The sequence below is a fragment of the Pyrus communis genome, chromosome 15, assembly GCF_041283825.1.
Source record: "Pyrus communis isolate YQ-2024b chromosome 15, ASM4128382v1, whole genome shotgun sequence".
NCBI lineage: Eukaryota > Viridiplantae > Streptophyta > Magnoliopsida > Rosales > Rosaceae > Pyrus > Pyrus communis.
The window spans coordinates 23672898-23685591 of NC_142579.1; the positions used below are offsets into that span (position 1 = coordinate 23672898).

Here is a 12694-nt window from a genome sequence, read left to right on the forward strand (position 1 = left end):
TTTCTACTTTTATGGCTCATCTCACTGGAATATTTGTGGCTAGGTCTGTGCCTGATGGTAAATCTCGTACCATCGATCGGCAACCCTTATGAAAAGGTTAAATAGCGGGTTGGATTGGACGACAAAAAGTTGTGCAACTAGCTAGCTAGGGCAATCAGTCATTGGCCTGGCAAGCTAGCCACTGTCCACTGAAATCGGGTGGCAGAGAATAGTCGAATTAATCACTTATTGTCACTACCTGCCTGCTACTCCTATATAAACAAGCAAAACTATGTTCACAGGCCACAATGTCCTTAATAACTTACTGAATTTAATTTCCTAAGCTATTTCGATCAAAGAGAGCGATATGTATATCGTTTTACCTCTCTACTATTTTCTTCTTATTGCTCTTTTTTCATTCATCTTATTACTTGCAAAACAAATGAGAGCATGGAAACTTACAGCAACTCTACCTCCAGGTTCAATGGGTTGGCCCTATGTAGGTGAAACCATGCAACTATACTCTCAAAACCCTAATGTCCTTTTTTACACTAGGCACAACAGGTAATTAAGTAATTAAATCCACTGCATGCATGCTTACCAAGACTGGATTATTTTAATTTAATATCTTAATTAATGTTAGGTATGGAGAAGTTTTCAAGACTCACATACTTGGCAGTCCTTGTGTGATGCTGTCTAGCCCAGAGGCTGTGCGGTTTGTGCTGGTGACTCAGGCACACTTGTTTAAACCTACATAACCTCAAAGCAAAGAGAGATTAATTGGTCCCTCAGCACTTTTCTTCCCCCAAGATGACTACCATGGACAGATTAGAAGATTAGTCCAAGGATCATTGTCCTTGGATGTTATGAGAAACTTGGTCCCAGATATTGAAGCCATTACCATTTCTACCTTAGACTCATGGTCTGGCAATGTCGTTAACACCTTTTATGAGTTAAAGAATGTTGGCTAGTTCAAGTTTTTTTTTAATAATGCTTTTTATCAGCTAACAAAACTTAATTGCTTGGATTATATATGTTGTTGATGCACAAATTCGATGAGACTTTGGAACAACATAAAATGTCAAGTTTGTGATCTTCGCTGGGTTGCTCCGGTCACCTAGTGATGATAATATGTAAACAGATAGAGATAGGGAAGAAAACACAAGATGTATGTGGTTCCCCCTAAGTTTGACTAGCTACATCCACGGGGTAGAGGAGCTCTCATTAATAGTAAAGAGTTTACACAATACATAGATTCAAGCGTAATCATCATTACTAGGTTCCAATGACGAGTTTAAGTACAATAATGATATTAGGGATTAACAGTAGGAGGATGATCTTCTTTTATAGTTGAGGAGAGTCTCCAGCCTCCACTCGCGGTCGATGTGGGAGTGGGAAGTTTTTTTTTCTGATGTTGATACATGTCGTGTTGTGATTGGTCTCCTGGTTGGAGAAAAACTCTTGTACTTCGATAGGGGTGCCTTAGCACGACTTCTTCAGTGGGTCTCTGAAGGTATGAAGTTGACTGATGTTTGACAGTTTCGGGATTAATGAAGTATGGTACATACATATGTATATTTCTGTGTTGATATTGTATGCGTATTTGGTCTGTAACAAAGAACTTTAAAATGACATATATTCACATAAGTATAAATCAATAATGGATGCATAAGTTACATTTATGCATGTGTAATAAAATATCTCCTCTACTGCCAAAGTTTTATTTATAAAAGATGTGGTTTTTCCCTTGTACAAAAGTTTTTAAATGATTTTTTTTTATTAACATAAGTTTGAGTTTACGTACTAACGGTTATTTTTTTGGGTAACTTATGTATATGAAATTTTAAGCTAGCCTTACTAATTAATGGGTTATAACTTATAAGTATTGATGATGCTTGAACTAATAACCTCTTCAATATCTCTAGGTATTTAATTACTGACCATCTTCATAATCATGGCATGCATGCAGTTCGCATTCGATGTTGCTGTCCTGTTTATCTTTGGTCACTTAAACAATCACTACAAAGAAATGCTCAAGGAAAAGTACTACACTCTAGACAAAGGTTACAATTCTTTCCCCACAAAACTCCCCGGCTCGTTGTACAATAAATCGATTTTGGTAAGCATAATAATTTGCGACGATCAACAATTATCTGTTTACTTATCGTAGTCTGTTCGAGAAGGTACTAATCAAACTAAGTTACTCTCTTTTCTTTTAATGTTCAATATTCTTGTACAATATATTTGTGGGCAATGGGAATTTAAATTCATTTGCGAAGGCAAGGAGAAGAATAAGCTTAATTCTTGGTGAGATAATAAAAGAGAGAAAGAAAAGAGTTTGGTGCATAAAGATCTATTGGGCAGTTTATTGGACTTCAAGGATGAGAAGGGAGAATCCTAACGCAATCAAATCGTCGACAACATCATTGGGGTAATGTTTGCTGGTCAGGATACCACAGCCAGTCTCCTAACTTGGATGATCAAATACGTTCACGATGACTCAAAGCTTCGAGAAGCTATAGAGATCAGAATTTATAACATCAATAATGCTATTTAAACACACAAAATTATAACATTTGCTAATAATGTCTCTAATAGAGGTGGATTTCACCATTATACGTGACACCCACATATTAGATGAAGGAAGAAGGAAGTTTAGGTTCCACCATAAACCAATTAGCAATATGAGGAGTATCCCAACTTACTTATAAACTTATGCAAGATCTCTCCTTCCATCAATGTGAGATTCATTTTCAACATTAGAGAATGTTAACAAGTGCGTCATTTTTGTCTGTCTAAATAGATTACGTACTCTTATTAACATGCATGGCCTCCTGCATAACCTCATGTGTTAATCAGAAGTTACCATATATCGATGGAGCAGAAGACAATCTTTGAATCAAATGGAGGAGGAAACCATTTGTTGAGTTGGTCACAGACTAGAAATATGCCCCTTACCAGCAGGGTAAGACTGTAAGTACATATATACTTTTCGAGAGAATATTAGGTATATATAACATTTTTACCGCGTGGGTGTGTAAATGTTTTGGGTGTGACAGTAACAACGTCATATAATGTTTTGTGTTCTATGTGTTATGTATATGTAATATTATTGTACAACAAGTTTTTAATTTAGGTTACACGTAAAATAATATAAAAGAATTGATAACACTGTAAGAAGAATGAAGTGGAAAATAGTGATCCAAGTGAGAAGGATATCAATGGTTAAAACAATGCCACTTGTCAAGAGATTACAAAGGCTGGTATATTAGTTGGAATCTTAGTTGTTAGAGATATAGTTAGTTGGGATAAGGAGATAGTTGGTTGACATGAGGAGTTAGTTAAAAGGAGGATTACTTACTCTGTAAGATTGGGATTGAAAATACCTATACAAGTGAGGATTGTAAATCAATACAAATAATCTTGATGATGATGATATTATCATCCTTGCGTTGAAAGGTTTACTTGCAGATTTCAACATGTTTCGATGTGTGATCAGAGGAATAGAGAATGACATATCTCTCAAAGATTTCCAGTCTCAACTATTGGCATAAGAAGCTATCATTGAGCAATCTTTTGACAGTTCTTCTGTATTGTCTTTTGGTAGTGCCATGGTTGCTGGTATTCAGTCCGATAAAGGGAAAGCTCTTTTTCTCGATCAAGATCAACCAAGGTTTTCTTCTGATCAGTCATTCAAGCCAAATGGAGGTTCAAGTTCTGTTAATCACAGTCACGGAAATGGGTCTTATAACAATTTCAATGGTGGTTATCATAACTATAGAAGCTATAAAGGGAATAATTTCAGAGGCAAAGGCAGAGGGAGATTTCAATACAATATTGGTCTAAGAGTTTCAAATGGTAATCCTAGCATTCTTGGTACTCCCAAACCATGCCAATCTCACTGCCCAGATCATCCATTTGACATTCCTACGTGTCAAATATGCAATAAAAAGGGACATGTTGCTGCATACTGTTTTCAAACACATACTACTCCAACCTCGTGTTCTCCTACTTAATGTCAAATCTAATGGAAATATGGGCACACAACAGTTCAGTGTTATCACATGGGTAATTTTGCGTATCAAGGAGACCTCCAACAGCTCATCTCTCTGCTACGCATGCAAATCATCAACCATCTTCACTATTTGAACAGTTTTGGATTGCAAACACTGGTGCTACATCACATATGACATCTGAGTTGGCAAATTTGGATCTATCTACTCCATATTAGGGCACATACACCATTACCACTGCAAGTGGTGCAGGTTTGAGTATTTCCAATATTGGTACTTCTAAATTAGTAGTTCCCCAACACTCTCTCACACTTAGGAATGTATTACATGTTCCAAAACTTTCACAACATCTGTTATCCATTTATCAACTCTGCAAAGACAATAGGTGCATATTCATTTGTGATGATGTTTGTTTCTAGGTTTAGGACAAATCCACAGGGAAGATCCTGCTCAAGGGGTTGTGTAGAGCTGTTTATTACCCTATACCATTCAACATGTCACAGAAGAAATCATTTACCCTACCTGCATCACATTCATGTTTTCTTGCAAAACCAGTTCAGTCAAGCATATGGCACAAAAGATTAGGACACACATCAAATGTAATCACTTCTGCAATTCTACATCAATCTCAAGTTTTTGCATCAATAGATCCATGTTCATCAATATGTACACCATGTTTAGAGGGAAAATTTACGAAGTTACCATTTGTTTTTCCTGTAAACAAATTTGTAATACCATTAGAAAAAATACACAGTGGGGACCTGCCCCTTTACCTTCATATAAAGGATTTAGGTATTATGTAACCTTCATAAATGATTGTACTCGATACACATGAATTTTTCCATTAAGAAATAAATCAGAAGTGTTTGCAACTTTTAATCATTTTCATGCCTATCTGTGTATATAGTTTTATGTTATAGTTAAAGTCTTCCAATCTGATGGAGGTGGTGAATTTACAAGCACTAAGTTTCAACAATTTCTATCGCATCATGGTATTTTACATCAAAAATCATGCCCCTACACACCTGAACAGAATGGCTTGGCAGAAAGAAGACATAGACATCTTGTAGAAACAACAATTACACTTCTTCAAACTGCAAAATTGTCAAATCAATTCTGGTTTCATGCATGTGCTACTGCTTCTTATTTGATTAATGCCATGTGCTTCTTTACTTATGCAGTCACCATTTCAAAAACTATACAGCACAGTTCTTGAAATTAAACATCTCAGAGTCTTTGGGTGTGCATGTTTTCCACTTTTAAAACCTTAAAACACTTCTAAACTTCAGTCTAAGACTGCATCTTGTGTGTTTCTGGGGTATGCAGGTCAATATAACGGGTTTATCTATCTCAACATTGCAATTGGTAAAATTCATGTGTCTAGGCATGTATTATTTGATGAAACTAGCTTTCCATATTCCACTTCAAGTATGTTTCAACAGTCAAAATTGGTTTCTGCATTATCTCCATTGAATGTCTCACATACTCCAATCCATTCCTCATATTTCACTCTAGTCATTACATTAACCAATTAGGCATATATACCTTCATCTCATTCATTGTCATCTCGAACTACAGACTCCTTGACTATGCATTCATTTAGTGCCTCAGATTCATTGTCTGCATCTAGAGCCTCAAATTCTTTGGAAATAGTTGCATCTAGTGCTCCAGAGTTTGTTTCTTTCCCCACAAATAATCTTAATACATCACTTATATCTTGTGATCCTGTAATACATCAGTTGCCTCTAACTAGCTCCACAACACAGCACCCTATCCCTATGGATCCTGACTTTCAACAAGAGCAACTAAGTGTTGTTCTACCAATACCAATGAATATACATCCTATGCAAACTCAATCTAAGAATGAGGTGTTCAAAAAGAGAGCTTTTACTGCTACTATTGTTTCAGAACCCAAAACATTCAAAGCCGCATCTCAAGTTTCAGAATGGCCTCTTTACTCTCAAAAGACTTGGTCTTTAGTTCCCTTACCACCTCATAAAAACTTAGTTAGATGTAAATGGATTTACAAAATAAAGAAAAATGCAGATGGATATGTGGCAAGGTATAAGGCAAGACTTGTGGCACAAGGGTATAACCAAGAAAAAGGTGTTGATTATCTGGAGACATTCAGTCATGTTGTCAAACCTACAACTATAAGACTTATTTTTGCCTTGGTTGCTCAATTCCAATGGTCTCTTAGGTAGCTAGATGTAAAAAATGCCTTTTTACATGGCATACTTCAAGAAGAAGTCTATATGGCACAACCTCTAGGATTTGAGAATGCAACACATTCTTCAAACTATGTGTGCAAGCTCCAGAAGTCATTATATGGGTTAAAACAGGCTCCCAAAGCCTGGAATGAAAGATTTACCAGTTTTTTACCAAGTCTCAGTTTTCAAGTTTCTCTAGCAGATCCTTCCTTGTTTATGCAACAGTCTTCAAAGGGGACTGTGTTATTGCTCTTGTATGTTGATGATGTTATTCTCACCGGTAGTAGTTCACAATTAATTAGTCAAGTTATATGAGCTTTTACTCAAGAATTTGAAATGAAAGACTTGGGACAGTTGAATTTCTTTCTGGGATTGTAGACTCATTATACATTAGAAGGCTTGCTTGTATCACAGACCAAGTATATCACTGAGTTGGTTGATAAAGTGGATTTATAGGACTCTAAACCGTGTAGCACACCATGTCTACCCTATCAGGTTACTCAAGGATGATGGACAACTTTATCACAACCTTGCATAATATAGGAGTGTTGTTGGTGCACTTCAGTATCTCACTTTTACGAAACCTGACATAGCTTTTGCAGTTAATCAAGCTTGCCAGCTTATGCATAATCCTATGGTCTCTCATGTCATTGCCGTAAAGAGAATCATTCGATATCTCAAAGGAACATCTACCTATGGTATTCATTTCAAACCAGGACCATTGCATCTACAATCTTACAGTGGTGTAGATTGGGCAGGTAATCTAAATGATAGGAGATCAACTTTAGATTTTGTTGTGTTTCTTGGTTCAAACCCTATTTCGTGGGAATATAAGAAACAACACACTGTGTCTCGATCTTCTATAGAAGCTAAGTATCGCGCCCTAGCAATTACTGTTGTTGAACTTGACTGGATTCGACAGCTATTCTGTGATATGCACATACCTTTACATTCATCTCCCATGATATATTGTGATAATATATCAACTATTGCACTATCTACAAATCATGTGTTCCATGCTACATCCAAACATATTGAAATAGACTATCATTTTGTACGGGACAGAGTCACTCATGGAGATCTTCAAGTTCAGCATATGTCCTCAGCAGATCAGTCTGCAGACATACTTACAAAGGGCTTATCTACACCTTTGTTTCAACAGCATTGTGCCAATCTAATGCTCACACCAAAAAAAAATCATCATTATTATGCTATAGCTGATGTAGTACCACACAAACCAATAATAAAATGATCATAGGTCGCAGTTGATCATCTGTGGGATCCATATTTGTCACTGATTTTCACTTGATACATTTTTACATTATTGATTAAACATAAAACATTAGTATACAACCGTAGTTCCTATAAGACTTTCTCAAATAAATTCTTCTTCAAAAATGTATCAAAGTCAATGAGAAACTAAACTGGAATTTCTGTCACAGGCTATGAAGGAGAGCTTGAGGATGGCAAGCATCATTTCATTCACCTTTAGGGAAGCTGTCGAAGATGTTGAATACAAAGGTAGGTTTAATGATCATCTGATTAATTCTTTTACCAAAGGAACTACAAGCAACATAAATACCGCCCTTTTGTATATAAATCTCTCATCACGTCAAAGATGTAGCAATATAGAGGGGTGGTATCCCCACTACGAATAAGTTCTTCTCGGAGCCGTGACAAAGGACAATAGAAGGGCTAGCTTTACTGTTGGAGATTGATAGCACAAACATAAATGATATCACCTGGAAAGGGAAAGATCCAACTCACTTTGCCCTTTGTATAGTACTGGTAGTGTACACTGACTAGCTAGTGACCCATATTTCAAAGAACCCCACTCTAATAAAAGGCCAAACAAACTCAGTTCTTTTCATACCCTGGCTATGAAAATGTTAGTTCCGAAGGGAAACTTAAGTGAACAAGTTCACCTTGCAGGAAAAAACAATGAAAATTAAGAAATAAGCCCTAGCTATATATGAAAATGTTAATTTAACTGAGTTGCCTTTGTCATGTCCAACAGGATACTTGATCCCAAAGGGATGGAAAGTACTGCCTTTGTTTCAGAACATTCATCATAATCCTGAAATTTTTGTTGATCCGCATAAATTCGATCCATCAAGATTTGAGGTAATATATGGAAGGGTTCACATAACCCTAATTGCAGTTTACTTTATCAATATACTTCCAGTTCTTCATTGTTTAAACATGTAAAATTTTAAAATCTAATGAGCTTCTAATTAATTAATTGGGTTTGATTTATTGCATCACAGCTTGGAGTAAAACCCAACACGTTCATACCATTTGGAAATGGCCTTCATACCTGTCCAGGAAATGAAGTTGCCAAGCTAGAAGTGCTTATTTTTATCCACCATCTTGTTAACAAGTTCAGGTACGACCGTATGTATATTTTTCTCATCAATCGGGTTCAATCCCTACTGATCCTCCTACCTTTCATCTTAACAACTAACAATTTAAGTTATTTAACTCAATAACATTATCATTAAAAATAAAAAAAATAAAAAAAAACTCAAATCTTGAAATTGATAGGGCTTAATCTGCTGCAGGTGAGAAGTGGTAAGGTCCCGTGGTGGGGGGTGGGGGTTCATTACGACCCATTTCAAATACCTTAGCAAGGACTTCCAGCCAAGTTTTGGAAAGATTCAATCCGGTTAAGGACCACAAGGCCAGGCTAGCAGGGAGGAAATGAAAAACTGATGTAGTTTATAAAACATAAATTATAATGTAGTTTCTCTTGAGAAGTTAGGTTTTGATTCTGATTCCTTAGTATCCACACTTGAGAGGTCTTCCAATATTAGATATAAAGACCACTTATTAGACTAAAGACGTATTTAGTAGCTTTTTGTTATTTAAAAACATATTTGCATCAATATTGAGATTCCTTTTATTTTCCCCTTTGAAAAATAGAAATTCTACTTTTTAGATTAAATACCTAAGACCCTTAACCTTTTATTGGTCTCAACTTTTTAAAACATTCCAAATAAGTACTCAATCTATTGAAAATGTCATATCCGTTAAGCCCCAGTTAATTTTTTCATTAAATGTGTATGTGGCAACAATGAATCCCACTTTTTAACTTACATGGACACTAAAATAATAAAAAAAAAAAAACTTCAAAAAAGATATGAAGATGAAAAAAAAAAAAAAAAAAAAACAAATTTACAAATACAATAGAAAACAAAAATGAAGATTGGGAAATATCAAGCTCTTGCCACATCCAAGCTCAACCTACGACCACCAAAACCCCATCCCAACCTTTATATTCCGAACTCACCAACTGGGTATATCATGATCAACATTAATACTAGTTGCCTCAAATTCTAAATTTCAAATATAGATGGTATAATATAGAACCCAATGATCAAACGGTAATGAATTGAATAAAAAATTGACCTAAATTGAAATTACATTAGGAGGGCAATCTCCTAACAAATAAGAGGGTTAAGAATTCAGATAGGGTTTCAAGGAACTTGTTTTGCTCATGTGATTTCCTCACTTGCCGATTTTTGGCTCGTAAAGCTTTCAGTTTTTCTTTGTGGGTGTGAAGATGGTGATGACTGCATCATGCCAATCCATACCATTTTGGAAAGCACCATGACCTTCTTCTCGATGTTGGAGGCCTGAGTTTGAGGGTGGAATTGGTACTTGTGCGTTGGGTTTGGAGGTGATAGCATGATGGGGGGGGGGGGGGGTGGCATTAGTTGGTGGAGGCCATGCTTCCATGACCGTCTATTAATTTTGTAGACAATGCCCTAGTTAAAAAGGTTGGGTACTTGTTTAGAATGTTTAAAACGGTTGAGCCACTTGGTATTATGATCTAGTGATATTCCTCTTCATTTGTAAGTAAGAGGTCTTAGGTTCGATTCTTACCAAAGATGAATTTGAATCGTATTATTATAGCTAGTCCAATGTGAGGCTTAGCCTACTCCGCTAGCACTATACTATCTTTTGTTCAAAAAACAGAGGAAAAAAAAAAAAAAAAGGTTGCGATAAATTTAGAATGGCACTAAAAATAGGTACTTAATTTTATTATATGACTGGGATTTCGGTCGTGCACAGAGATAAAAGAGCACACCGTAAAAGAAGAGGAAACATAAAGTAATGATGATATTGAGCCCATTAAAACTGGAGTAAAACCTGGCCCGACCCGTCAACTCCAAAATGTCAGTTGACCTTACTAGTTTACAACTAGGCGCGTTAAAAAATTAATTTCCTGGCCCAATCTGTCGGTGTATCAAAACACCCAAATTCCTTTCCCAAATTTGATTTGCAAACAGTGGGCGAAGAAACATCAAATTCCTCCAGATAAAAGACACTTTCTTCGACTTTCATACTTCACGCGTTGCTAAATGGTATACTTCTCAATGCAATTTCCAGCTCAATTTTCAATCTTTTAACATCTTTAGCTCATTTTTTGGTTAATCTTAGTTGGTAAAATTGCATACTTTGAATGATTTAATTTGATCGATTGATGGAATTTGAAAAATATGGATATGGGTCTTTCAATTTGATAGATTTTGGTTGCTGGTTAGGGTTTTGATTGACTTGGTTTGTCTGAATTTGGTAATGGGTTGATAGGCTAGCATTTACAGAGGGGCATCTAGGAAGGAGAAACCCAGAGGGAGACATCATGGGTTAACTCAACAAAAGAGGCAAGAGATTAAGGAGGCATTCGAGTTATTTGACACCGATGGCTCAGGTACTGCAAAGTTACGATTTTGATTAAGATTTTTTGAAGGGTTTGATGTCATTGGCTTACATTTTTTGTATAAGAATGTTTGATTAAATTCATGGTTTTTTATGTTGATCATATTGTGTTGTTTAGGCACCATTGATGCCAAGGAGCTGAATGTTGCCATGAGGTATGAGTTCTTAACTCATGCTTTGTGATTAATTATTTGTTTAGTCATCTAAATGTTTACAGCTGATTGTTTATTTTTTTCGTGACAGGGCTCTCGGTTTTGAGATGACCGAAGAGGTAACTTACCGCCTACATACATTCACTTGTTAAGCTTGTGTTTGTGTGTTTGAATATGGTTTTCCTAAAATTGTATTGCGTATGTTATTATCTCTAATTTGTCTCTGTACGGTTTAAAACTTTAAATTAAAACCTGGTGGTGAGACTGAGTAATATTTTCCGATTGGGAATTAAGTTTTTCCGTATGTTTGCTTGGCTCTAAATGGTTAGGCGCGTCTCTATTTTCTGGCCCTCTAGATTATCTGTTGATTTTTCTACACGTTTAGCTTTTGCTGTTTCATTTTTGCCATGTTCTCTGGAACCTCATTACAAACTAATAGTATGTTATGAGGTGAACATATTTATCATTTGAATTTCTTGAGATTCCTAGTAATTTTCTTTCTATTTGTTATTCAATATTTGGTACGTTGACTGAATGGCTAACATGTTGCTCTGTTGTTTCTTTGCAGCAAATTAATCAAATGATTGCAGATGTTGACAAGGATGGAAGTGGTGCTATCGACTTTGATGAGTTTGCACACATGATGACAGCCAAAATTGGAGAACGGGACACAAAGGAGGAACTCATGAAAGCATTCCAGCTCATCGACCTAGATCGCAATGTATTGTTTTGCTTATTCAATATTAGTTTTGTTTCAGTTTGGAATACTTAAATTCAAATACTTGTGTTGTTTCAGTCTGTCAATACTTAACCCCATTCTTTCCGGATTTGAATCCAGGGAAAGATATCTGCTGCAGACATTAAAAACATTGCAAAGGATCTGGGTGAGAACTTCACTGACAGAGAGATCCAAGAGATGATTGAGGAAGCAGACCGAGATCGTAAGTGCATAAATATATATAAACCATCATCAAAAGATAAACCACCCCCCTTTTGATGCCATCAACCTTTTTCTCCTGTGTGCCACTGCTTTGTAATCGTTGATTATAATTTTGCTGATCCTAGAGGTTATGGCTTGAAATATACAGGTGATGGAGAAGTTAATGCTGATGAGTTTATCAGGATGATGAAGAGAACAGCGTACAGGTATTAGAACTTGTAAGCTTTTAGCCTTCTGCGTGATGTCGAGGTCGTGATCCATGTAGAATTATTGTGTGATTTATAACTTTAAACAAAAGCCTTTTCGTTTTGCTTTGAGAATGTTTTGTAGTATGGTAAATCTTAGACATAACTATGGTGCCTAGTGTTGAGTGTGGTGGTGGTACTATGTAAAATTTTAAATGTTAGTTCATGAAAAATGCTAATTATGATTGATGGTATTACTATTGTTTTGGTTACAATTGAAGGAATCGAAGTTTTGACTCACCGTAATTGTAACTCATTTCCGCTTTCTCACTCGTTGCTTGTGCTAACCTCGAGTCTCAAATATATAATGAAGCTGATATTTGCACTCATAAAATATCATCTTGTCTCGACTTCTGTGTAAAAAGGAAGAGAATGGTGTTGCATGGCATTTTTGGAGCGTTAATAAAAATTCTCTTTTAACTTTTTAGGTTAC

General features: G+C 36.0%; 1 protein-coding gene and 1 pseudogene across 1 annotated transcript; both read left to right on the top strand.

The window, feature by feature from the left end:
* Positions 1-312: 312 nt before the first annotated feature.
* On the top strand, positions 313-8767 carry LOC137718028 (abscisic acid 8'-hydroxylase 4-like; annotated as a pseudogene).
* A 1645-nt stretch (positions 8768-10412) lies between these two features.
* On the top strand, positions 10413-12455 carry LOC137748169 (caltractin). Its single transcript, XM_068488276.2, has 7 exons — positions 10413-10569; positions 10796-10916; positions 11043-11079; positions 11168-11195; positions 11645-11797; positions 11915-12017; positions 12165-12455. The coding sequence occupies exons 1-7, from the start codon at positions 10567-10569 to the stop codon at positions 12227-12229; spliced, it is 510 nt and encodes a 169-aa protein (XP_068344377.2). The 5' UTR covers positions 10413-10566; the 3' UTR covers positions 12230-12455.
* Positions 12456-12694: the final 239 nt, after the last annotated feature.